The sequence below is a fragment of the Emiliania huxleyi genome (assembly GCF_000372725.1).
Source record: "Emiliania huxleyi CCMP1516 unplaced genomic scaffold EMIHUscaffold_323, whole genome shotgun sequence".
Taxonomy (NCBI): domain Eukaryota; phylum Haptophyta; order Isochrysidales; family Noelaerhabdaceae; genus Emiliania; species Emiliania huxleyi.
The window spans coordinates 6,654-31,481 of record NW_005199577.1 but is presented as its reverse complement, the minus strand read 5'-3'; the positions used below and the strand labels follow the sequence as shown (position 1 = coordinate 31,481).

General features: G+C 66.4%; 7 protein-coding genes across 7 annotated transcripts; 4 read left to right on the top strand and 3 right to left on the bottom strand.

Annotated features, from left to right (window-relative positions):
• Positions 1-1,272: 1,272 nt before the first annotated feature.
• EMIHUDRAFT_241094 (hypothetical protein) lies at positions 1,273-2,627 on the top strand (the record flags this gene model as incomplete). The annotated part of the gene is made up of 5 exons (XM_005773870.1): positions 1,273-1,479; positions 1,602-1,802; positions 1,925-2,047; positions 2,116-2,219; positions 2,306-2,627. 5 exons carry the CDS (start codon positions 1,273-1,275, stop codon positions 2,625-2,627), a joined length of 957 nt encoding a protein of 318 aa, XP_005773927.1.
• A 160-nt stretch (positions 2,628-2,787) lies between these two features.
• On the bottom strand, positions 2,788-3,430 carry EMIHUDRAFT_368696 (hypothetical protein). Its single transcript, XM_005773869.1, has one exon. The coding sequence runs from the start codon at positions 3,422-3,424 to the stop codon at positions 2,837-2,839; it is 588 nt and encodes a 195-aa protein (XP_005773926.1). The 5' UTR covers positions 3,425-3,430; the 3' UTR covers positions 2,788-2,836.
• Positions 3,431-9,119: 5,689 nt separating this feature from the next.
• EMIHUDRAFT_241091 (hypothetical protein) lies at positions 9,120-12,620 on the top strand (the record flags this gene model as incomplete). Its single annotated transcript, XM_005773868.1, has 10 exons — positions 9,120-9,366; positions 9,694-9,769; positions 10,222-10,366; positions 10,535-10,559; positions 10,704-10,816; positions 10,913-11,022; positions 11,302-11,395; positions 11,635-11,865; positions 11,974-12,309; positions 12,474-12,620. The coding sequence occupies 10 exons, from the start codon at positions 9,120-9,122 to the stop codon at positions 12,618-12,620; spliced, it is 1,524 nt and encodes a 507-aa protein (XP_005773925.1).
• A 1,406-nt stretch (positions 12,621-14,026) lies between these two features.
• On the top strand, positions 14,027-15,089 carry EMIHUDRAFT_43128 (hypothetical protein; the record flags this gene model as incomplete). Its single annotated transcript, XM_005773867.1, has 2 exons — positions 14,027-14,500; positions 14,628-15,089. Coding segments are annotated over 2 exons (936 nt in total), but the record flags the coding sequence as incomplete, so codon positions are not given.
• A 933-nt stretch (positions 15,090-16,022) lies between these two features.
• On the top strand, positions 16,023-17,202 carry EMIHUDRAFT_241089 (hypothetical protein; the record flags this gene model as incomplete). Its single annotated transcript, XM_005773866.1, has 3 exons — positions 16,023-16,739; positions 16,814-16,959; positions 17,175-17,202. 3 exons carry the CDS (start codon positions 16,023-16,025, stop codon positions 17,200-17,202), a joined length of 891 nt encoding a protein of 296 aa, XP_005773923.1.
• Positions 17,203-18,075: 873 nt separating this feature from the next.
• On the bottom strand, positions 18,076-20,972 carry EMIHUDRAFT_241088 (hypothetical protein; the record flags this gene model as incomplete). Its single annotated transcript, XM_005773865.1, has 2 exons — positions 18,076-18,168; positions 20,673-20,972. 2 exons carry the CDS (start codon positions 20,970-20,972, stop codon positions 18,076-18,078), a joined length of 393 nt encoding a protein of 130 aa, XP_005773922.1.
• Positions 20,973-22,925: 1,953 nt separating this feature from the next.
• On the bottom strand, positions 22,926-23,936 carry EMIHUDRAFT_117124 (hypothetical protein; the record flags this gene model as incomplete). The annotated part of the gene is made up of 1 exon (XM_005773864.1): positions 22,926-23,936. The coding sequence occupies one exon, from the start codon at positions 23,934-23,936 to the stop codon at positions 22,926-22,928; it is 1,011 nt and encodes a 336-aa protein (XP_005773921.1).
• Positions 23,937-24,828: the final 892 nt, after the last annotated feature.

Sequence of the window (24,828 nt, the reverse complement as noted above, 5' to 3'; positions counted from 1 at the left end):
CGCTCAGCGCGCCGGCGCCGACCACCTCGCAGAGCAGCGCCTCGGCCGCACCGGGCGCCATCTGCGGCACACGCGCGACGAGGCGGGCGCACGCGCCCGAGACGAGCGCCTCGACAGCCACCGGCCGCGCAACGCCCGCCACCGCCTCGACGCACTGCAGGGCGGATCGCATGTGCGTTGAGTCTGCCTGCATCGTCGCGTGTGGGAAATGCGAAAGCGGGAGTAATGACAAAACTCGTTTTTCTTTTGTGGCGAGGGACGGAAGTGGGTCTCTCATCCACCTCAGTGGGTCACTCAGCGCTACGCCTACCCCCGCCCTCGCCAGAGGCAGAGCCGCGACCCGCGACACCGGAATTTCGGTGGTACGCCCTGCCAAGGGTTACACCGAGGGACGCCGCACGGCCCTGATCCACTCCGAGTGGAACGGGCGGCGTGTCGAGACGAGCCACTGCAGTGGAACATTTCGGCACGCGAGGAAGTGCGGAACCCGTAGGTAGAGACCAGACGTCGGTCGGCGGGCGCGCACGCAGACCACGGGGGTCTGGATGCATGCCGTCTCGCTTGAGATATGGGCCAGCCCCCGGGAGAGCCGGGCCCACATTAGTAGGAAGTGGTTTCCTAACGTGTGGGGTAGCAGTGTGCACAATAGCATGGTCCACTCCGAGTGGACCGTGTGCGTGCCTGTCGGAGCCACTCAGAGTGGCTCGACCTGTGGGATGTGCATAAGCCCTTCGCCTCGGGGTTGCAGTCGGTGCGTGACCTTGTGTTGCGTAAGTATGTACCTGGTTGACAAAAACACGCCGCAGTCGGAGGCGATCAAGTTCAGGGACTGGGGGGCGTACCCCGAGGGCCCCGCTCTTTCCCTCGCATAGCGGCCACTCTTCGGATCGCTGGTCGAGCGACCCGGGGGATGCCCCGCGCGCCTGACCCAGGCGCGAGAAACGAATCTGCGAGGCGTGGCCGCTTATGCGGCCCGATGGGGAGGAACGGGGCGAGCCCCCTCCAACCCACCCGCGCTAGGTCTCGGGTTTGACGCATGGGGTCACTCCCGCGAAACTCGTGAACTAGCCGGGGCAGTCGGAGAAGGGGCAACTCCGTGCACTGACGGTCGGCCGCCAGAAAACACGCCTGCGTGGATCGCGTCACACCAATCCTCGCTACCCAACGCGGCCAAAGGATATCCACCTCGAGTGCTCGAGAACCTCGAGAGAGTTCAGGGACGCAACTCGCTTCATCTCGATCTCCCAGTTCGGCGCCGCTGGATGGCTCGACATGCGCCCTGATGGACTCCACCACACGAAGATGGTGTCGGCGATGTTCCTGACGGCGATACAGCGCAGGCACGGGCTCTACTTGTCGGTGATTGCGCCCACTCTCGTCGAGAAGGCTGCCGCGGGCGAGCACGTCACGGTGAGAGAGTACAAGGGCGACTTCCTCGCCAACTCCAACAAGGGCGACCGCACCTCCAAGCACAACGGGGTGCTAGGGCCGCCCAGAATGCCATCAGGGCGCGCTCGGTTGGCAGCATCATCCTTGGGGAAGGAAAAGCCCGAGGTGACGCGCGGCACCTCAACGACACGTCCGTGACTGACATCTGCGAGATCGGCGGCGACTTCGCCACGATGCGGGACGTGCACTACGAGGTCAAGTGCTGGAACTCGCTCATCAAGTCGACGACGGTGGGGAGGGGCCCGTGGGACAATGGTGGCAATGTGGCGTCGGTGGGCCACCTCTACGGGTTTGGAAACACGCTGGACAAGGCGTTGATGGGAGTCGTGGGGTGCAAGGAGCGTGGCCGTCAGGTGGACGGACCGCTCGACCACTCGACTGGAAAGGGATGGGTCAAAGACCACGCGTATGGAAAGGGGTGGGTCAAGACGGATACGGGCTGGAAGTGGACGGGGGCGCAGTACTCGACGCGAAGTGGGTCAAGAAAGCCATAACGCGGCTGGTGCTCGTGGAAACCTTGGGAGGCATTGCGCCGCCCACCGAGCAGTTCCTCCACGTGTTCGCCAAGGAGGCGGCGGGCACCAACACGGACCGGACGGTGTACGGGGCGGCGTCGGCGAGAGCGCCTCCTCCTTCGTCGTCCACCACACGCAGCAGATCTCCAAGGCGGCGGTGGCGGGCGACGCCGAAAACATCAACAAGCAGGCGCGCAAGGAGCGTACCAACTGGATCAACAAGCAAAAGAACAAGCAAGCGACAAACGGCTTCTTGTCCTCGGCCCCAGAGGCAGAGCGCCGACGGCTGGCTCCGAGTCGTAGTGAGCCGCGGTATCGATCAGCCGATAGCCCGCCTCGAGACCAGCCAGCACCAGCCCGCCCTTTGTGTCGGCGTCGTCACAGCAGGTCCCCAGGCACGTGCCGATGGGGTCGAGGCGGCAGTCGCGGGCTTCAGAGCCCAGGCAGAGTGCCGGAGGAAGCGACGAGCGGCGCCAGCAGTCCGGCCGTTTGCCGTCGGGTGTGAGCACCATTCACTCGCTAGTGGGGCCAGCGTTTGACTCGCCGCTAGCTGGTTTGTCGACGGCCTCGCGGCGGAGACGGTCGGCGGGGAGCGGCGATGCCGATGGGAAGGGTGGATTTCGCACTTTAACCTGCGCAATCGGGCCTGTGCCTCGGCGATAACGTATCCACCGGCGAAGACTGGATTCGGGACAAGGGCTGGGTGGGGTGTCGGAAGGTAAATCAAGCAGTGGAGAAGAGGGAGTGCGTGCGATTACTGACGTACGAACGTACGGGAACCAACGGCGGTGTCGCAGGAGCTGCGCAGGAGCGCGCTCCCTATACTCGGCGCGCTGCGCTGTCACATTGCTCCGGTACTCGATCGGGCGTTCTCAGCTCTCCGCGACGCGGAGCGCGCGCATCGCGCCCTTCAGCTCCGCCACCTGGTCGAGCGCGTCGCCGAGCAGCCCCTTGGCCACGCCAAAGTCGCGCAGCTGCTCCACGCCGCCGCTCGCCCGCACCTCGGCGGCGTGGTCGGCCACGAAGCGGCGGCACTGCGCGAGGAGCCGCCCGTCGCCCGTCGTGTGCGCCGCCTCGAGCAGCGGCACGGCGGTCGCCGGCGCGACGCTCTCCTGCAGCGCCTGCGCGCAGAGCAGCTCGAGGCGCGGCACCTGGTACATCTGCGCCAGCTCCCGCAGGTCGAACGCGCGCTGCGCCCTGCCGCCCTCCTCCTCGCCGAGGTCGAACTGGTCGGTGAGGAGGTAGCGGACGAGGGCAGTGAAGCTGGCGAGGTCGGTGTGGGACACCGTGACCTCGGCGGCGTCGCGCTCCTTCATGCCGATGCCGAACATGGTCCGGAAGACCGGGGACCGGGCGCAGAGGTTGCACTTGCTCACGTGCTCGATGCGCTCCTCGTCGTCGCCGACCAGGAAGGTGACTTTCCCCTCTGGGAGGGTGGCGTCGCCCCACGTCTTCGCCATGTCGGCGGAGAAGGTGGAGGGCGGAACGACGATCGGGGCAAAGGAGGGAGGCGGAGGAGGCGTCGCCACGCAGACCTGGCGGAGGCGGCCATCTCTCGTTTTGACCAACAGCGCTCTGCCGTCGGAGCTGATGGCGACTTCATCTGGGCTGGCGAGGTCCGCCGCGTCGCCCACGCCATCGACGATGCCCGTGGTGCCACTGCCCGCGATCGTCGTCACCGCGCCAGTCGCCACCTCAACCCGCCGGATCTTGCGGTTGTCATGATCGGCCACAAACAACGCGCTGCCGTCTGGGCTGATGGCGATGCCACGTGGGTCGTAGAACTCCGCCGCGTCGCCCACGCCGTCCGCGTCGCCACCCTCGCCGCTGCCCGAGATCGTCGTCACCGCGCCAGTCGCCACCTCCACCCGCCGGATCTTGTGGTTCTCGCTGTCCGCCACAAACAGCGCGCCGCCGTCTGGGCTGATGGCAAGGCCACGTGGGCCGCAGAACTCCGCCGCGTCGCCCACGCCATCCGCGTCGCCATCCTCGCCGCTGCCCGCAATCGTCGTCACCGCGCCAGTCGCCACCTCCACCCGCCGGATCTTGTGGTTGTTGAAGTCCGCCACAAACAGCGCGCCGCCGCCTGGGCTTATGGCGATGCCACCTGGGTAGCAGAACTGCGCCGCACCGCCCACGCCATCCGCGCTGCCCGCTGTGCTACTGCCCGCGATCGTCATCACCTCTCCCGTCGCCACCTCCACCCGCCGGATCTCGTGGTTGATGAAGTCCGCCACAAACGCCGCGCTCCCGTCGGGGCTGGCCGCAGCGGTGTAGTAGTTACTTGCCGGCAAGGCTGCTACGCGGCGCACGCGCCCGGCCGCCGAGACGTGCAGCAGCGAGTCCTTGGTCGAGACGTACCAGGCGCCCGCGTGGTCGCTCGCGACGCCAACCTGACCGAGCGATGCCAGAGGGCCGTCCTCGCCCTCGATCGGCAGCGTGGTCACCTGGCCGTACACGCGCGCGCCAAAGATGGGCGCCTCGAAGCCATCCGCGACCGGCACGGCCTCAACCTCGCCGCCGCCGCCGGTGCGGGCGCGCTTGCGGGCGGCGGACGCCATGCGCGCGCCGAGTGGGATGGATTCGGGACACGGCCTGGATCGGTACTCCTAGCCCTTCCCGTCGACTTCCGTCGAAAGAAGAAAACAGCCACCCCTCTACCCCTCGACAGCAGCTCGACACCCTCGACACCGGGCCTCGACACCTCGACACCCAGGGCTCAGGACGCGGCTCGAGGGGCGACTCCCGCCCGCGGAAGCACGGCTGGCAACCGTGGCGCGGGGCTCGTCCTCGAAAAAGTCGGGTATGGCTCCGCCCGCAACTCTCTCGCTGACACGCGCGCCCCGTCGACCTTACGACGGGCGCGCTGCGGTCGCACGCCTACCCAAGTCAATGCCACGGCGTGCGATCTAGAATCAGCACACGCGCCTCTGCTCGCATACACTCATACAATGAATTGACATCTCCCATGAGTGCGAGTTGGGCTAGCTGTAGGCCGCTAGCCTCTGAGGAGGGCGTCCATTAGACACCTCACAAGACCCCACACACGGTCTCGTCCGCAGCCGCGAGCCCCGTGGACTGAGCCGCTCAACTGCACGACATACGGCGAAGCTTGCCCGCGAGGCGACCGCAGAGATCCAGGGATTGGCAAATTGTGTGTGCGCGGCCCCTCCGACACCCGAGTCACTCACACCTCTGGAGAGTGATTCTCGACAGCCTGTAGCCCGCGCGCGGCACTCGAGGCTACACGCGCGCACTGCCGTGGGAGCGCTTTCGCTTCCCATTTTGTTGTAACTGTGAAGAGTCTTCGGTCGGAAAACGCTTGGAGACGTCAGGTTCATCCGCAGCATCATGCACAGAGCCGCGGCCTCAAATCGTTTTGGTAAATATAAAACGCGCGGCTGGGCGGGGCCGTGGGGCGCGCGCCGGCGCGGAGGGGCCGGGGTTGAGGCCCTTGTATTTTCTGTGGTACCCGTGGCCAAGCTCTTAATACCACAGCCGTACAGACGGCTTTTACCGTGTGGTTGGTGCAGTTGGCGCACGTGCCTGTGGGATAGGGCGCCATGGCGACGCGTGCGCTCCGGGTATTTTTCGGGTAAACCTGAGAATTCTCGGGTATACCCGGGTTTTACCCGGCCGGCCCTGGGTCGGTCCGAGGGTGTTCCAGGAATGATCAGAATGGCGAGGGCCAGAACGTGTTACATGTACTAGTCAGAACGGACCCCAGTTGCCGTTCCTGCCAACTCAGGCGAGAATCACAGACCCCACGAACGAGACGCTACGCCGGAGGAGGCTCAGGGAGAGGAGACGACACAGAGGAGGAAGGGAGGGCCGCGAGGTGGAACGTCGGCAGCGGAGCGTACCTAAGTAAGTCGGTAGGGAGGGGTCGGCTGCCCGAGTGCCCGTGTCCGGGTGTGGAGATGCGAGGGTTGCCCCCCCCCCCCCCCCCCACCTCTAAGTGCCTAATCTAACTATTCCCAACACGGCGGAGGCACGTCGTCGTCTGATTCCTCTTTGCTGACTGATGAGGGCATGTACTCAGCAACGACTCAGACAGGGCGTGGCAGGATGGGACGCTGATAAAGCGAGCAATTTTTGGCGATCAGATCAGAGAAGAAATCCGTCGGGGGTAAATCGTGAGATAGGCGGAACGAGAGAAAAATATAGGGTGGATAAAGCGCCTGTTCACGGCATGGAGGGTGAGCCACGCCGAACGTACTGAACGTAGAGCCGAGCGGGAGGAAGCGGGGGAAGACGACTCCGAGGAGGACGAACCAGTGGAAATCCGTTGTCAGCCGTCACGATGCACCCGAAGGGGATAACAGCGCCGGCATCATCAGTGAGGGCACAAGTGCTCGAAGAGAGAGTGGACCTGAGCAATAATATGACTGGGTGGCAAATGATAGCAGTGGGCGTCAGAAGACTCGTCCTTGCTCGAGGAGAGCTCGATAGACTCGAGGGGCCAGGATATGCAGCAAGGAGGGCGGAGCTGCGCCGAAAGGCGAAAGAAGCCGAGAGAACAAGGGAACGGCAGGCGGCGGCGCCGCAGGACGAGGCAGAAGAGAATGACGCGACAGAGGAGGAGGTGACAAGGGAGAGAACGACGAGAGTGGGACGGCCGCGAGGTGGCATGAAGGTCGCAGCGAGAATCTGCGAGAGACTGCGAAGTGAGATAGGAAGAGGCGGACGCCCAAGGGTGGGCGACGGCTAGTGCACCTCACCCCTCTCCTTAAAATCCCTGTGTGGTGGCGGCGTGCCGTCCCGCTGTACCGTTGTGACGCGAACAGAATTTTAAGAATTCTATTGCGCCCGCCGTCCAAGAGGAGTGGGAGAGGAAGAACCCCACTTTCCGCTTCCTCGCTCATGCTCGTGTGCCTTCTATTCTGCTGGAATTTTCCCCTTTTGTTTATGCTCTCGCGATCGACACAACAACGGGTAAAATTCTACACTCTGTCTCTGAGTACTGAGAGATGTGCTCCCTCTCACGACACTGCCCACTGCGCTGGACTGGCGCGCATAGAGTAGAATTTACTAGCGTAGAAACCCAGTCTCCCACCCGGGCCGGGGCCTGATTTGCCCACGTCACCACCACCCCGCCGCTGCGCCGTCGCCGCCCGCAAAGGCGCGGTCTCCGCGGGCACAGTCGTGGCGGCGAGGGGCGGGCACAGCCTGGCGGGCTGGGCGAGTAGCCGCGCCTCAGTGAGAGGTGCAACCCGTCGGACTGCGAGGGGGGGGCCATCGGAGAGGCGGGCTACAGCAACGCAACGCGCCGGCTGTGAGCCCTCGCCATCGCCGCCACCGACTCCCACACGTTCGTCGCCGGGTCGTACCTCTCCACCGAGCTGAGCGAGTTGGACTCGCTGTCCTCACCGCCAACAGCATACAGCTTGCCGTCGAGCACAGCCACAGCGTGAGTATCCCGCCCCTCCGCCATCGGCGCCACCTCCTCCCATGCATCCAGCGCCGGGTCGTACCGCTCGACCGAGCTGAGGGTTTGGTCGCCTTCGTTGAACCCGCCAACAGCGTACAGCTTGCCGTCGAGCACCGCCACGCAGAGATGTTTCCGCGCCGTCGCCATCGGCGCCACCGTCTCCCATGCATTCAGCGCCGAATCGTACCGCTCCACCGAGCTGAGTTCATCGCCGCCGCCAATGGCGTCGCCACCATTGCACCCGCCAACAGCATACAGCTTGCCGTCGAGCATTGCAACAGCGTGCATTTCCCGCTCCTCCGCCATCGGCGCCACCGCCTCCCACGCATCCACCGCCGGATCGTACCGCTCGACCGAGCTGAGGACGCCGCCATTGTACCCGCCCACAGCGTACAGCTTGCCGTCGAGTACCGCCACGCCGACCGAATTCCGCGCCGACGCCATCGGCGCCACCGCCTCCCACGCATCCACCGCCGGATCGTACCGCTCGACCGAGCTGAGCCAGCCGCCGCGGCCATTGTACCCGCCCACAGCATACAGTTTGCCGTCGAGCACCGCCGTGCCGAAAAACTCTCGTGCTGTCGACATCAGCGCCACAGCCTCCGCCTCCTCCCACTCATTCGTAGACGGGTCGTACCGCTCCGAGTAGAGGAACTCGCCGTCGCTGTCGTGGCCGCCGATCACGCGCAGGCGTGGCCGCTCGCGCTTCTTCAGCGTCTCCTTCCAGCCGCGGCGCCACGCGCGGCACGTCCCCTTGGCGGCGTGGTGCTCGATCGGCAGCTGGGCGAGGATGTGCGGGGCGAGGTCCGGCGAGAGGAGGACCTCGGAGAGCACCCACTCGGGCTGCTCTACGAGCCGTGCGGCGTGCTCCTCCGCCACGCGCAGCGCGGCGTCGCTCAGGAGGGGCGCCAGCTCGTCGATGAAGGCGAGGAGCTGCTCTGGCGAGAGGCTTGCGCTTGCGAGGCGCGCGCTGAGGCGGTGCGCTGCGGCCATGGGAGAGTAACGGACACCGTGACCCTTGGCCCCCCCTGGGCGGCGGCAGGAATTTGAGAATTTGCAATATTGGGCAACCAGCCTAGAGCGCGATCTTTCACACTGGTGAGCGCGCCGCGTATACACGGCCCGCGCGAGACCGCCGCGCGCCGCTCGCGGTGCCCACACCATCGGGACCGGTCCGGAGCACCCAGCGACCGGTGTCGAATCGCCAGATTCGACCGCGCTGGCCTCCTGGAGCAACGCGCTGTCGCTCGCAATGACGCAATACGCGCGCTTTTTTTGCTCCATTTCTGTCCAATACCTCGCGCCCAGACCACTCCCATCCATCGAGGGCACATGAGTAGCCTACGATTGACCCATCTCGGGCCGTCTCTATGCACTCGCAGGTGCATTTGGTCCTCCGCGTGCCCGCTCTCGCTGCCTCGAGCAAAAGAAGAAGACCGCGCACGGCGCGCACCTGGCCGCGCTGAACAAGCAGCACCCGCTCGGGCGAGTCCGCCGGCGGCGACGCGCTGGTGCAGTCAACCCTCCCCTTCTCTGGTGCGAGCAGCGCACCAAAGAGGACGCAGAAGAAGCGGCCTCGGACGGCGGAGGGCCGAAGCCAGCTGACGCTCGCCGATTTCATCATGCCCCGGCTGGCTTCTCTCTCGGCCGGCGCCACCTCTCAGCCTCCCGCCGACGCTCCCGCCGACGCTCCCACCTCCTCTCCCGCCGCCCCGACGGAGGAGATGGCGCCAGCGCTGCCCGAGCCCGAGCAGCTGCCGCCGCCTGAGCTAGCCGCGGAGCCACCGGCCAAGCCAAAGCGCGGCCGCCCACCGGGCAGCAAAAGGCCGGCTTCTCTCGCACAGCAGCCGCCCTGCGGTGGTCAGAGGACTGGTACGTGGACTGAAGAGGCGGGAGACGCTTCTCTGAGCGAGGTTTGGTGCTCTCAGGAGCGCTATGCCAACGCGTGGTCGGCAGGGGCCGGCGGGGCAGGTCCGCGGCGAGCGCTTCGCCTGCGGCGCGCGTCTCTGGCCACCAGGGAGGGTCTGGAGGGCGATTTGGGGGTCGATTTTTGGGAACCCCCTTCCCACTTCCCCCCAATCCACCCACCTACCCACGAAGTGATGCCAATCGAGAGATCTCGCCGAGCCCTTTTCGGTGGTGTGCTTGCGAGCTTTTTTTTCGCACGGGAAGCATTTTTCGTACTCGCAAACGTGAATTAGTCGGCTGGTTGCACCAATAAAAAGAAAGAAAGAAAATAGACACGCCAAACGAGGGATGGGACGAGGACAGGGTCCCCACCTGGACCTGCACGAGCAGGATTTTGGAAGAACGATCAGGGGGACAGGTGGGGCTCTCCTGCTCCTGACAAGGGACACGACAGGCTCGCAGCGCGGTGCGCGGTGGACTCCCACATCCACTGCGCACTGGCGGTCTCATCTCAGTCTAGCGACCTGCCTCCAGCTTGTCGCTGGCAGTCTCTCCTACCACAGGCACACTGACACAGGGGTGGCAGGGGCGGCGGCACGAGTCTCCCACATACTATGCGGGCCTCACTAGAGGTGCGGCCTCACGCGAAGCTTTAAAACATTTTGTTTCTTTTTCGCGCGAGTCCTCACGACGCTCCTGCCCGTCACGCTCCGCCTGCTCTCGCCCCTCCTCGCAGCCGGCGCCTCGCGCTCGCGTCGCCTCGCGCGCGTGCCGCTCAGCCGTGGCCGCGTCGGTCGCGGTGCCGCTGCCTCCGCCGCAATCGCCTCCTGCTCCTCCGCCTCCCTCTCCTGGCCGCCAACACCGGCCGGGCACGCTGCCACCGCCGCCGCCGTTTGCGTACGCCTCGCTGGCGCGCAGTCTCGCCGCCGTCGAAGCGGAGCCCGCACGGCTCGGCAAGGAGGCTCTGATGCGACGGCTGCTGGATGAGGCTTGGGGAGGAGAGGAGCAGCTGCTGGCGTGCGTCGCGCTGACGACGCTGCAACTCGCGCCGGGCGGCCGGCCCGTCAAGCTCGGGATCGGCAAGGCGACCCTCCTCGACGCCATCGCCCACGCCGCGGCGCGACATCGGCCCGACACCGCGCCGGAGGAGCACGGCGGCGGCGCGCGGTACGGCGGCGGCGCGCGGTACGGCGGCGGCGCGCGGCCAGAAGCGCTCGCCGCTCGGCTCAAGGAGCTCGGCGACATCGGTGCGGCGGGTCTAGATGCAACGGGGAGGTGGCACGGGCCGCTCACCCCACCCCACCCTTGGCTCCACCAATCGGCGACGTGTCACGCCAATGCGACCGTGCACTCGCTCGCTGGTGGCCCGCGCGAGACTCGCGCTGCTCCGTCTCCGCTAGGTACGCTCGCCGCCGAGGCGCTGGGCGAGGCGCGCGGGTCGGACACGCGGTGGGAGGCGCCGCCCGCGAGCGGCGCTGTCGACGTCTCCGAGGTGCTGCGCACGCTGAGGGTGGTGCAGGAGGCGGCGGGCACCGGCTCACAGGCGAGGAAGACGGAGCTGCTCGGCGCGCTGTGAACAGCGTCTCTTCACACGTGCAGCTGTGAACAGGCGAGGAAGACGGAGCTGCTCTCGGAGCTCCTCTCGCGGCTGTCGCTCGGCGAGGCGCAGCTGCTCCTGCGGATGATCGCGGGGAAGCAGCGGACCGGGCTGGGCGACAAGTCGCTTCGGGCGGCCCTCGCGCAGGCGGCGCTGCGCCAAGCGCTGCCCGGACAAGACGAGAGCGATCTCGGCCGCGAGATTGGGGCGGCGAGCGCGGAGGCGGCGGCGGCGGCCGCCGAGGCGCTAGGCGGCGGGCCTCCGGCGCGGCTGGCGTCGGCGTTGCGTGCTGCGCGCGAGGCGTGCGCGGAGGGGGGCGGCGGGTGCGACGAGGCGGAGGCGGCGAAGCTGTCCGAGGAGATCAAGGAGGCCGCCGGCTCTGCTGTGCGGAAGCGGTCGAGCGCAGAGGCCAAGCGAGCTGCGCTCAAGCGGCTCGGCACGCTGCGCGCGAAGCAGCGGCGGGCGGCGGTCGAGCGGGTGCAGGAGACGTTCCAGGTGCGCCCCTGCCCCCCACCCCTACCCCCACCCCTACCCCCCACCCCTACCCCCCACCCCTGCCCCCCACCCCTACCCCCCACCCCTACCCCCCACCCCTACCCCCCACCCCTGCCCCCCACCCCTGCCCCCCATCCCTACCCCCCACCCCTACCCCCCAGGTGCGCCCCTGCTACCACGCCCTCGTCGCCGACCTCTTCCGCCGCGGCATCTTCGGGCTGGCGCCGGGTGTGGTGCAGCCGGGCGTGCCTGTCCAGCCGATGGCTGCTGCTGCAGTGACGTCGGTGGAGGAGGTGATCTCGCGCATGGGGGGCTCGCCCTTCCTCGCAGAGGTCAAGTACGACGGAGAGCGGTGCCAGCTGCACTGGGTCCCAGCGAGTCCGCAAGCCGCGGGGGACGGCGGAGCGGCCGCCGGCGCCGTGCGCATCTTCGCGCGGTCGATGGACGAGATGACGGCGCGCTTCCCGGACGTGGCCGACGCTCTCGCCGCCGCGATGCCGCCGGGCGCCCCCGCCGCGGTGCTCGACGCGGAGGTTTGCGCGTACGACCGCGCGGCGGCGCGGCCCCTCCCGTTTCAGACGCTCGCGGCGCGGCCACGCAAGGCTCCGACCGCGGAGCAGCAAGCCGCGCTGCCGGTGTGCATCTATGTCTTTGACGTGCTCTCGGCCAACGGAGCGTCGCTGCTGCACAAGCCGCTGCCGGCGCGGCGCGCGGCGCTGCGCGCTCTGCTCACCCCGGTGGCGGGGCGTGTGGAGCTGGCACAGGGCGAGGAGGGGTCAACGGCGGAGGAGCTCGAGGCGGCGCTGGCCGCGGCGGCCGAGATGGAGGCGGAGGGGCTCATGGTCAAGTCGCTCGCGGACGACGCCGAGTCTGGGTACGCGCCGGGCAAGCGGTCCTTCGCGTGGCTGGTCCCGGTACGAACCGGGGAAGCGGCGGGGGCGGCGGCGAGTGCGTCCTGCGCCTCCCTCAGGCTAGCCATGCTGCTGCAGCAAGCGTCCACCGCTCCGTGCGCCTGCAGGCAGTGTTGCGATGTGTCTAGAAGGTGTCTTGGGGGGGAGGGTGTCTTGGCGTGCGACAGGCGCGCGCCAGCATGCGGGCCATCGAGCGCTGCAGCTCCTCGGTCGTCGCGTGTGCCCAGGCAGGCGCGGTCTCTGACATGTGCTGCAGCGTCGGCTCGCCGAAGAACGCTGCCGTCGCGAGGAACGGCAGCTCTAGCAGAAAGTGAGCGCACCCAATGTACACGCTAGCCACTTTCGAGCCGGCCTCCGGCGCCGGCTCGACCTCGCCCTCCTCAAAGTCGAGGGCATGCGCCCGGGCGGCATGCGCCAGCCGCGTGAGCGCAGCGTGCCCCTGAGGGTGCTGCACGCCGCAGCGCTCGAGCGTGGCCGCCACCTTGTGCAGCAACAGCGCATCTGCAATGGCCGTCGTGGCCTTGGTCGCCTCGTCGTTTCCCATGGAGCCTGCGGCAAGAAGCGGCGAAGCCTCCCCTGCGCGCCCCCGGGGCACCCCGCGCGTCGTCGTTTCTTTCTTGCTGTTTTTAGGCGGCAGTGCGTTACGAAAAAAAATCGATCGTTTTCCAAAATCCTGAAAAGTGTCTTCAACCCAGCCGTAAGGTGCCAACTCCGTACCCCGGTGGGGGAATCGGAACGGATAGTGACGGTACGATTAATGATAGAGCAGGCGGCGATCGAAGGACGCGAAATATGCATCGGCTTCCAGGATCTGTCAACATGCTTCATGAGCATCGTGAAGGAGATACAATTTCAGCTCGAGGCGGCGCTAGGAGTAGAACCCGAGATCAGCGCGGTAATTAAGGCGCTACACACAAACGTTACAGGGCAATTTGAGACCGAACATGGGCTGTCGGACGCATTCCCCCTGGATCGAGGCACAGGCCAGGGCGATCCGAACGGAGGATCGAGGGCGAAGATGCCGATAGCAATGGGACAATGGGCGGTGTCCAAGTACGCGAGAGGATTCGCAGTCACAAAAGGAGAAAACGGGCGGGTGCCACAGCTATATTACGCGGACGACGGCTCATTCATCACTGAGAGCACCGCGGACCTACAGGCGATATTCGACCTGAACTGGTACTTAATGAAAATGAGTGGCATGGCGGTCAAGGTCAAGGTGAGAAAGAAAAGACAGCATTACATGGCAGTACGATACGGCCTAGTAGGAACAGACGCCGAGGAAGCGTTCTCAAAGACCTACAGGAAACGACGTATGGGTTCTGTGGACGTGCTCGAGCCTGTAACAAGATGGCCGCCTGCTGTCCGCCCAACCTCGGATTGAAGCCGTTCGAGGTGCTGTGCCTAGCGTGCGACAAGCCAGGCACGCCCTTGGAAATGAACTTCACGGCGACAACGTTCATGCGGAGAGAGCTGAAGGACGGCGACGTCCTCATTGACGTGAAGTACTGTGGCGTTTGCCATACAGACCAGGCGCGCGATCACTGCTTTTTTCATCGCCGGCCGCCGCCGTCTCTCAGTCACGATGATCACCAACGCACGCGCACATAGCATGAACAGAGATGCGCGCACCCCGCTGCGGCTGAGAGCGCGTCTCCGTCTGCTCGCACAGATTTTCGCGCGCGGCGCCTTCCAGCTGCCGGGGCAGCCACCGCCGACGTATCCCTGCGTGCCCGGCCACGAGGTCGGCGGCGTATGTGTTGCGGTCGGCCCCAACGTCACAAAGTTCAAGATCGGCGACAAGGTGGGCGTTGGCTGCATGGTGGACGCGTGCCTCAAGTGCAAGGCCTGCCTGGCGGGCGAGGAGCAGATGTGCGCCAGCTTCAGCACGGGCACGTACGGCGCGCTCGACGCGCACGGCCGTGCCGAGCCGTACCCCAAGGGCGGGCAGACGCTCGGCGGGTACACGCAAAAGATGGTGGTGCACGAGCGCTTCGCGATCAAGATCCCGTCCTCCTACCCGCTCGAGGCGGCGGGGCCGGTCATGTGCGCGGGCGTGACGATGTACGACCCGCTCAAGAAGCACCTGCTCAAGGGCGCCGAGCGCGTCAAGGAGGGCACGCACGTCGGCATCGTGGGGCTGGGCGGGCTGGGTCTCACCGGCGTGAAGGTGGCCAAACTGCTCGGATGCAAGGTGACCACGTCCACTCCACTGCGCTGCACCTGCGCTTGCACGCACTGCGCTGCGCTGCACTGCACTGCACTGCACTGCACGGCGCGCCACGCCACGCCGCTCCGCCGCGCTGCACTTGCGCCGGCAGGTGACCGCCATCTCGCGCGCCGAGAAGGGCACGCCCAAGGCGAAGATCGCGCTCGAGAGCGGCGCCGACGAGACGCTCTGCTCGAAGAGCGCGGCGGCGATGGCAGCGGCGGCGGGCACCCTCGACCTGATCATCAACACGATCCCGATGGTGCACGACGACGAGCTGTACGAGCCGCTGCTCACCGACGGCGCGGTGCAGGTGGTCCTCGGCGTGACGCCGCGCTGGGTGGCCGGGCTGGTCGGCGCGCTCACGGGCGCGCTGCCCGCGCGCAAGACGGTCTCGTCGGGGATCGGCGGCATCGCTGCCACGCAGGAGGTGGTGGATCTCTTCGACAAGCACAGGATCTACCCCAACATCGAGATCCACCCGGTGGAGGAGATCAACGAGATCATGAACAAGCTCGACAAGGGCAACGACTCGTCGGTGCGCTACGTGCTCGACATGGCCACGCTCAACGAGGGCGCGGTCGCCAAGTGCGCCGCCAAGCCCAAGGCGGTGCTGTCCTCGCCGCCCGAGCACCTCGAGGCCAAGCTCATCCTCAAGGCGTACTTCGCCAAGCTGCTCTTCGGACGGCGGCCCACGAGCAGCGGCACCGTCGTCAGCTACCTCGGCGTCTCGGCGGCCGCGGCGGGTGTGCTGCTCGGCCTCATGTACAGAAGCCGCTGACGGTGACGGCCGACGAAGATGGGACCGCCGTGGGCACTTTCCCTCCTGCAACCCAGTGTGCCGTCCTGTGTTGACCCCGTATGTCTACTCGACTCTCGAGTATGACTGTTCGTGCGTGATTTGTGCCTGTTGCCTGAGTGCCTCGCCCTCGCGGGAGTCGAGTGCACGGAGCTTGCCACTACTGCGACGGTGTATCATTCATAAAGTGAATGATACACCGTCGCAACTACGGAGCTGGCGCGGAATGAGCTTGCCAGCGGCGAGGGCGGTCGAGTGCACGGAGCTAAGTGCCTCGCCACCCTCGCCGGAGTCGCTTAGGCGGCTCCAGTGGTGTACCTGTGTTAGTGCCAGTGCGCGCCAGTCCCGCGCCCAGTGTCGTGCGAGGGGGTTTTGAGTTGTAAAATTCTTTCTTCCACGATGTCACACACGAGCTAAGTCCCTCATCGCGTGTTAGTGCCAGTGCGCGCCAGTCCCGTGCCAGTGTCGTGAGAGGGAGCTTTGTTGTAAAATTCTTCCACTGGCACTGCGCAAGTCCAAGTGTTTTTTTAAGCCACAAGAGACAAGAGAGAAGAAGTGCTCCAAGTGCCAGGCAAAACACAGCAAGCATCGCGATTACTGCACATGTGCACCATGTGCTGGACACACACAACGGCCGTCAAGACTTGGGTCGCCTTCGGATCTGAGTCGCACCAACGCTCCGTCAAAAGCTCCGTCTGTGATGTCCACATGGCACCCCGGGGAGAAGCTTCCCACGAGGGGGGCGAGCTTTCGACGAGCCGTTTTGCCGGCTCAATCGAGATCAGTTTGAACGACAACTCGCTTGAGACAGAGGAAGACGTTACCGCCATCGCCGCTCAGCTAGCCGCCGCCGGCTTCGATGAGATCGAGCACTCCTCTGGCGTCGCCATCCCTCGCCCTTCCGAGGATTGCACCGAACCTTCGTGGCTCATCGAGGCCGAGCGCATCCTCTTCGAGACATCCGCATTCGCGTCAAATCTCGAGGGTTCTGCCTTCGAGCGGGCCGATGACGTCCCGGATATCGCCGCGGATCACGTGTCCCTGCTCGGCTCCACATCGCCGTCACCATCTACCCCGCCCGACAAGAGGCGCGAGACGAGCGACGTCAACCGCACCGCCGAGCTCGTCACCAGCGGCGTCTGTGACATCTCCGGGCCGCCACCTCGCGTCAGCACCGAGTGGTCTGTCCCGAGCCTACACGGAGTCCTCTGGATTTTCACCGTCCTGCTCGTCGTCGCCACCATCCCTTTCGCCGTCGCCGTTTCTGGACCGGTCCCTGCGAGCATGCCGCTGCCCGACGCCATCTCCATCGACGTGCCGCTGCCCGACACCATCTCCATCAACGGCGCCTGCCATTTGGCGCTCACCGGCCCCTCTGCATCAGCACGGCCTCCAGGAAGGCCGCCAGCGCCGTCGCCGTCAGCTGTACCGTCGAGGACCCGAGTCTCGCCTTCGTCTTCGAGCGTGTTACCTCGCCTCGCACGGCCGGCGCTCTTCAGACCAGCGCGCGAGACGCCTACGCCGCCCTCGACTCCGAGTGGACGTGCTCTGCCGCCTCCGCCGTAGCCGAGCGATCGGCCAGCGTCTCTGCCGCCAGAGCTGTCGCCGTCGGCTGTACCGTCGAGCAAGGCGTCGCCACCGTCAGGTGCGCTGCCTCGCCTCGCACAGCCGGCGTTCTTCTGGCCAGCGAACGAGATGCCTGCGCCGCCCTCGACTACGACTGGGCGCGCCCTGCCGCCGCCTCCACCGTAGCCGAGCTCTCCGCCAGCGCCTCCGCCGCCAGCGCCGTCACCGCCGCCGTCACCGTCGAGTACTCGAGTCTCGCTTCCGTCATCGAGAGTGACAACTCACATCGCACAGCCAGTGCCTCACGCTTCAGCTTTCATAGCTTTACCTCCGGCTCCGCGCCTCGCCTCGCCTCCGTCAAGGGCGACCTCGGCCTGCGCCCTCGGGCCCGCGCCGTCTCCGGCCTGCGCCCCTGCGCCCGCGCCTTCTCCGGCTCCGCGCCGCGCCTCGCCTCCGTCAAGGGCGACTCTCGAATGTCAACTACTCCCTCCTCGTGCCGCCTTCGGCCTTGCCCGCACAGGCGTCGCGATCTACGGTACATCCCCGACGCCTTCAGCATCGGTCCTGGGGGGGGCGTCTGAATTCGGACGCCTGTGCTACCTCCGGGGAGGCCGGCTTTCCCCGTGCCGGTTCTCCCCAACCAACCCCGCCGACAGCGCGAGCTGCCGGCCACATTGAGCGGTTCGTCCGCGTCGCGCACTCGTCCCAACCGAGGGCCGCAGACTCGTTCTGCGCGCCAACGGCTGGTGACGCTGTGTTGCCCTTGAGCTAGTCCTTCCCCGGTCGCCTAGCCTCTGCGCTGTCTAGCGGACGCCTGTATGCCATGCACGCGGACCACGCTTGCGTGGGTACGTGGCTGGCAGGCTGACCCGTGTGCGGGGTAACCCGCGCACGGGGAAGCTTCACGGGTTCGAGTCGTCAAACATTGAGCAGCGGAGGTGTGCCGAGGGGGACCGGGAGGCGGTAAGTCGTCGTCGCCCGGCGCTGCTTGCACCTTGTGCAGCACCATGGCGATGGCGCTAAGAGGTTCCTCTTTTCCGCGCCCCCCCCCGCAAGGCGCGCGATACAACGGTATAACAAACGCGGTACAGGATCGAGGTGCACGCTGCGGAAGCAGTACGATCGCCCCCCCTCTCCATCCTCTCCCGATTTGCCATCCCCAATCCCCAACCGCCCGAGCGCCCGAGGTGGGCGCTCAGAGGCCGGAGGCATGAGAAGGCCGACACGCGCGCGGGGCGCACGAGCGGCGTAGCGAGAGCGGCAGGACGATACTGTGCTTGGCCGCCGCCTGTGACTGTGCAGCGGACACTAACATGAGTAACTCGCGCCACAGGCACAGCCATGGACTCATTCCTGCGCCCACACCTCAACCTTCTTGGGCAGCAGCTGGTTCGACTCGTCCTCTCCGTGGCCTAGGCAGCCGTGGCCGCCCGCGCCCCAGGTAAAGACGGCGCCGTCGGCGGTGAGGGCGAGGCTGTGGCGGGATCCTGCCAAGACGGCGACGACACGCTGGCCAGCAAAGGCCTCGACCTTCTTGGGCAGCAGCTGGCGTTGCTGGTCGCCGTGGCCCAGCTTGCCGAAGGCTCCACCGCCCCAGCTCCAGACACCGCCGTCGGCGGTGAGGGCGATGTTGTGGGGGCCCCGAGCCGACACAGCGATGACGCGCTGGCCAGCAAAGGCCTCGACCTTCTTGGGCAGCAGCTGGTGCTGCTCGTCGCCGTGGCCCAGCTGGCCAGCACCTCCATTGCCCCAGCTCCAGACCTCTCCGTCGGCGGTGAGGATGAGGTTGTGGTACAGCCCAGCCGACACAGTGATGACGCGCTGGCCAGCCAAGGCCTCAACCTTTTTCGGCAGCAGCTGGTTCTGCTCGTCGCCGTGGCCCAGCTGGCCTAAGCCTCCCCAGCCCCAGCTCCAGAGGCTGCCGTCGGCGGCGAGGGCGAGGCTGTGCTCGCCTGCAGATGACACAGCGACGACGCGCCGCCCAGCAAAGGCCTCGACCTTCTTTGGCTGCCACTGGTGCTGCTCGTCGCCGTGGCCCAACCGGCCATAGGCTCCACTGCCCCAGCTCCAGACGGCGCCGTCGGCGGTGAGGGCGAGGCTGTGGCTGCTTCCAGGCGACACGGCGACGACGCGCTGGTCAGCGAAGGCCTGGACCTTCTTCGGCTGCCACTGCTCCTCCTCGTCGCCGTGGCCCAGCTTGCCCTCCCCTCCATCGCCCCAGCTCCAGACGGCGCCGCCGGCAGTGAGGGCGAGGCTGTGGTACTCTCCAGCCGACACGCTCACGACGCGCTCGCCACCCAGCGGAGAAGGGAGGCGGGTCGGCGTGTTGAGTCGCGTCACGCCCTCGCCGTGGCCGAGGAGGGCTGGAGAGTAGGACGTCTGTTTGCCGCACGACGAGAGCCGCCCCTCGCCGTCGATGAAGACACTGTGCCGTTCGCCTGCCGCCACCCTCGCCGGCGGGTTGGACTCGCACAGCAGCGCAGCGAAGCACAGCCACCGCACGGCGCAGCCCTCGCCCTCTGGCAGCGCCGGCAGCTCGTAGCCGCGCTCTTGCGCCCGCAAGCGGATGCCCTCCACTGCAAGCGAGGCGTGGAAGAGGAGCGAGATGGCCGCGGCGCGAGCGATGTCGACGGGGTCGCAGCGAGAGACGACGCGCACGAGGAGGTCCGTGGGGAGGTCGAGGAGGCGGACGGGCCGCTGTGTGTCTGGCGAGGGAGCGGCGGCGGTGGCGGTGGCGAGGCGGCGCGAGCGGCGGCGCGGCGGGGTGGACATCGCGAGAAAAAGAATTGTGCGCGGTAAAAGAATTTTGGGGCAGGGAATATATAGAGAAAAAACGGCGCAATGCCCTGGTTGTGCGGATGCCGACTGCACTCGAGGTGCTCCATTGTGGCACGGCCCGCCCTTCTAAGCCACGACAATGCCATGACCATATCGCGCCGTTGCGAGCGCCGCCACCGCCTCCCACGCATTGTTCGCGGGGTCGTAGCGCTCCACCGAGCTGGATGCGTTACCCGTGTCGCCGTCGTACCCGCCCACAGCGTACAGTGTCCCATCGAGCACCGGCACGCCGGAGTGGGTCCGGGCCAACGCCATCGGTGCCACCGCCTCCCACGCGTCCAACACCGGGTCGTACCGCTCGACCGAACTGAGGTGGCCGCCATTCTCGTGGTTGTAGCCCCCCACAGCGTACAGCTTTCCGTCGAGCACTGCCACGCCGTGAGCAGCCCGCGCCCTTGCCATCGGCGCCACCGCCTCCCACGCGTCCAACGCCGGGTCGTACCGCTCGACCGAGCTGAGGTGGCCGCCATTCTCGCGGTTGAAGCCACCCACAGCGTACAGCTTGCCGTCGAGCACCGCCACGCCGTGACAGTTCCGCGCCTCCGCCATCGGCGCCACCGCCTCCCACACATTCGTAGCAAAGTCGTACCGCTCGACCGAGCTGAGGGTGCCGTCGTCGTCGCGCTCGCCGCCGACAGCATACAGCTTGCCTGCGAGCGCTGCAGCTGCGAAATCTGCGCGTGCCGTCACCATCGGCGCCACCACCTCCCACGCATTCGTAGCAAAGTCGTACCGCTCCACCAAGCTGGAAGCTGGGCCGTCCTCGCCAATGCCGCCCGCCGCGTAGAGGTTGCCATCGAGCACTCCCATGCAGACATCTTCACGTGCCGTTGGCATCGGCGCCACAGCCTCCTCCTGCCACTCATTTGTTGACGGGTCGTACCGCTCCAGCGAGCTGTTGGCGTCGTTGTTATAGCCGCCGCCCTCGTAGTCGCTGCCTTGGCCGCCGATCACGAGCAGGCGCGGCCTCTCGCGCTTCGCGAGCGTCTCCTTCCAGCCGCGGCGCCACGCGCGGCACGTACCCTTGACGGCGTGCGCCTTGGTTGGCAGCTGGGCGAGGATGTGCGGGGCGAGGTCCGGCGAGAGGAGGACCTCAGAGAGGATCCACTCGGGCTGCTCCACATGCTGCGCGGCGTGCTCCTCCGCCACGCGCAGCGCGGCGGCGCTCCAGAGGGGCGCCTGCTTGTCGATCAGCTCGATCAGCTGCTCTTGCGAGAGGCCCGCGAGGCGGGCGCCGATGCGGTGGGAGGCCATGGCGACTGCGTTTTCTTTTCTCAAAGAGTTCTTTTGTTTCACTTCTTTTCTCAAATGCTGCCTCTTTCCGCTGCTCGCTCGCGGCTGCGGGAGACATGGCCGATGCGCAGGACGATCGTCCCCCCCTACCCCATCGAGCATCGTCTCCCTGGCGCAGCAGCCTGCGGGGAGACGTCGGCGGCGATGCGCGAACAGGTGTGACCGATCAAGCTACAAGAGGAACTTGTTCGAAGAATTTCCGAGCGTTTTCACTTTATTTATTGGGCGCTGGTGAACGAGTTGCCATCCCCAACCGCCCGAGCGCCCGAGGTGGGCGCTCGAGGGTGGGCGCTCAGAGGCCGGAGGCATGAGAAGGCCGACACGCGCGCGGGGCGCACGAGCGGCGTAGCGAGAGCGGCAGGACGATACTGTGCTTGGCCGCCGCCTGTGACTGTGCAGCGGACACTAACATGCGTAACTCGCGCCACAAGCACAACCGTGACCTCATTCCTGCGCCCACACCTCAACCTTCTTGGGCAGCAGCTGGTTCGACTCGTCCTCTCCGTGGCCTAGGCGGCCGCTTTCGCCCTCGCCCCAGGTAAAGACGCCGCCGTCGGCAGGGAGGGCGATGTTGTGGTCGCCTCCCGCCGACACAGCGACGACGCGCTGGCCAGCAAAGGCCTCGATCTTCTTGGGCAGCAGCTGCCTCTGCCCATCGCCGTGGCCCAGCTTGCCGAAGGCTCCACCGCCCCAGCTCCAGACAGCGCCGTTGGCGGTGATAGCGAGGCTGTGGTGCTCTCCAGCCGACACAGCGAGGACGCGCTGGCCAGCCAGTGCCTCGATCTTCTTAGGCAGCAGCTGGTCCTGCTCGTCACCGTGGCCCAGCCGGCCCCAGTCTCCATTGCCCCAGCTCCAGACAGCGCTGTCTGCGGTGAGGGCGAGGCTGTGCGCGGCGCCAGCCGACACAGCGAAGACACGATGGCCATCAAAAGCCTCGACCTTCTTCGGCTGCTGCTGGCGCTGCTCGTCACCGTGGCCCAACCGGCCGTCGTCTCCATAGCCCCAGCTCCAGACACTGCCGTCAGCGGCGAGGGCGAGGCTGTGTGCGGCGCCAGCCGACACGCTCACGGCGCGCTCGCCGCCCAGCCCCGACGGCAGCCGGGTCGGCGTGTTGAGCCGCGTCACGCCCTCGCCGTGGCCGAGCAGGGCTGGAGAGAAGGGCGGCGCAGAGCCGCACGACGAGAGCCGCCCCTCGCCGTCGATGAAGAGGCTGTGCCGACCGCCTGCCGCCACCCTGGCCGGCGGGTTGGACTCGCACAGCAGCGCAGCGAAGCACAGCCACCGCACGGCGCAGACCTCGCCCTCTGGCTGCGCCGGCAGCTCGAAGCCGCGCTCTTGCGCCCACAAGCGGATGCCCTCCACCGCAAGCGATGCGTGAAAGAGCAGCGAGACGGCCGCGACGCGAGCGATGTCGACGGGGTCGCAGCGAGAGACGACGCGCACGAGGAGGTCCGTGGGGAGGTCGAGGAGGCGGGCGGGCGGCGACGTGTCTGGCGAGGGAGCGGCGGCGGTGGCGAGGCGGCGCGAGCGGCGGCGCGAGCAGCGGCGCGGCGGTTCGGACATCGCGAAAAAAAGAAAAAATACCGCGAGCACTCCCATGCAGACGACTTAACTGAACGCATTAAATGGCGGGTCGTACCGCTCCAGCGAGCTGTCGGCGTCGTTGTCATACTCATAGGACATAGCTCATCTCTCTCTCACTCAGAGTGCCCGAGTCGGCTGCTTAAAGTAGCTTTGTTCAATGCAGCGTTTTTTGTACCACTGATTCATCCAGAGTATATACTGTTTTAGTATCATTGCTGTTTTGGAACCCGTTTAGCGTATTGGCTATTGCGTATACAAAATTAAACTAAACAAAATACAAAATTATTCGAAGATCGAACGACTCCCCGGGCTACCAAGCAAGTTCGACTCTCAAGCGGGAACGGCTTCAAGCTTGCCATCGCATACCCGCACAAACCCCAACTGCACACAAACCGAAAGGCACTTGGCGGCTACAGCCTCGTCCTTTGGCCGCGCTAAGAGCAGGTTTCTCAGCACGTCACCGGCGCACACGCGAGGGAACGCGCGATAAGCGTTAGCCACCAAATCGATCGCGTCCGCATCCATAACCTCAATCACGAGCGCGTCGTCCGGAGCAACAAGGTTGCGGAGCAGAGCGCAGCACACCGACTGGATCTGGCTGTTCCGCGGGAAGGCCGCCATCGCGCGCTTCGCCAGCTGCATCCCGCCCTCGGCACGCACGCACTCCTCACCGTCGTCTTCCATGGACACGTTGCTCAGGCCGGCCAGCGCCGTGTGCAGAGCCGCGCGGTCACGGTGGCCGAGGCACGCCGTCGCCGTCTTGACGAGGGCCGGCACGGCACCCGCGCCCAGCACGCGCCCGAAGGCGACGGGCCCGGCGGCCGCCATCTTGCCCAGCGCCTCGCAGCAGAGCCGGCTCGCCAGCATGCCGCACCTCCGCTGCCAGTCCGGTCTGCCCGCGCCGTGCCCGCAGTCGTAGCTCAGGGCAGCCGCCATCGCCTCCGCCAGGCCGGGGGTTTGGAGCGCGGACTGGTCTGCCGCCAGCGCGTCTACGCGGAGTAGGCACGCGACCCGCACCTCGGCGCTCCACCGGTACTCCTTCAGGACTTGCAGGACAGCGGACATCGGAGCCTGGGCCACCGTCGCGGGCGTGGGCAGGCCCAGCTTGGCGGCGCAGGAGAACTTGTGCCCGTGCTTGGACTGCTTCCATCCGTCCGCCTGGCACTGCTTCGAGCAGTAGCGCGGCGTCAAGCAGGAGGCGCACGTGAGGAACCGGACACCATCGCCCGGCTCCAGCCCGCAGGTCGCACAATTGTCCGAGAGCTGGCTGAAGTCCGGCCAAGAGCTGGCTGCCCACGATCGGACTTGGTTGTCTGCTTCCTCCTCGTGCATGTTCTCCATATGTTCTGCCACATCAGCTTCGCCGCCACTGGCCACCAATGCACTTGGATCCACATCGCAAAGCCGCGCGTCAGAAGGAATGCCCAAGAGGGAGGCCGCGGTCGTGGCTTCTTCATGGACACGCCGGTTCACGTGTGCGCGGGCCGTGTCCGCAGCGCTCGCCACCGCGGCCTGCTGTCGGGCACGACGCCTCTCGCGCCTCGCAGCAGATTTGGTGCTCATGCTTGCAGTGTTCGAGCTCATGTTGCTGTTGTCAGCGTCCGCAGCACACAGCGTTTGATGCGGACCACAAGTTGTCGCAGAGGAGGGAAGCGCGTCCGACCGATCAGACGAGGCCCCGGCTACAAGAATTCTACGAATACGTGCTGTGAGAGAGGCTTGTATCTTAAGAATTCTACGAATACAAGCCCCTCTCACAGCAGACTGGCACGAACTAGCACCACAAAAGGCACAGCAGACAACGGCCCCTTATGGGCCGTCGAAGAGGCCGTCATACTCCTCCGGCCTCGCCCCCCCTTCCCAACCCTCCCCTGGCTCAGGCTCCTCATCCTCGCGGCGCGCAGTGCGCACCCCGCCCCGCGAAGACGAACCCTTCCGCCGGCGTGCCTCGCGGGACTGCCGCCCGCTGCCGCCGCCCTTCCCCCCCTCCGCCGCCCGCGCCTTCTCCGCCGCCCGTGCGGCCGCCTTCGCCTCCTCCGCCGCTAACAGCGCCTCCCTCCGCGTGACCCCAATGGGCCCCTTGCGCATCCAGGAGAGGTCGCGCGAGCGACCTATCCAGGTGCGACGGTGTATCAGTGTCGTTTTTCTGTTTTGTGTTCTTTCTTTAAATGGTTCTTATATTTGCTGCTTTCCTCGGGGTTTCCGCTTACGTCAATTGTTTGTTTTTCTGTGT

What these genes read in the sequence shown, in the direction of transcription:
- EMIHUDRAFT_368696 (XM_005773869.1), bottom strand. Translation starts at nt 3,424, where the DNA reads ATGGCGAAGACGTGGGGCGACGCCACCCTCCCAGAGGGGAAAGTCACC.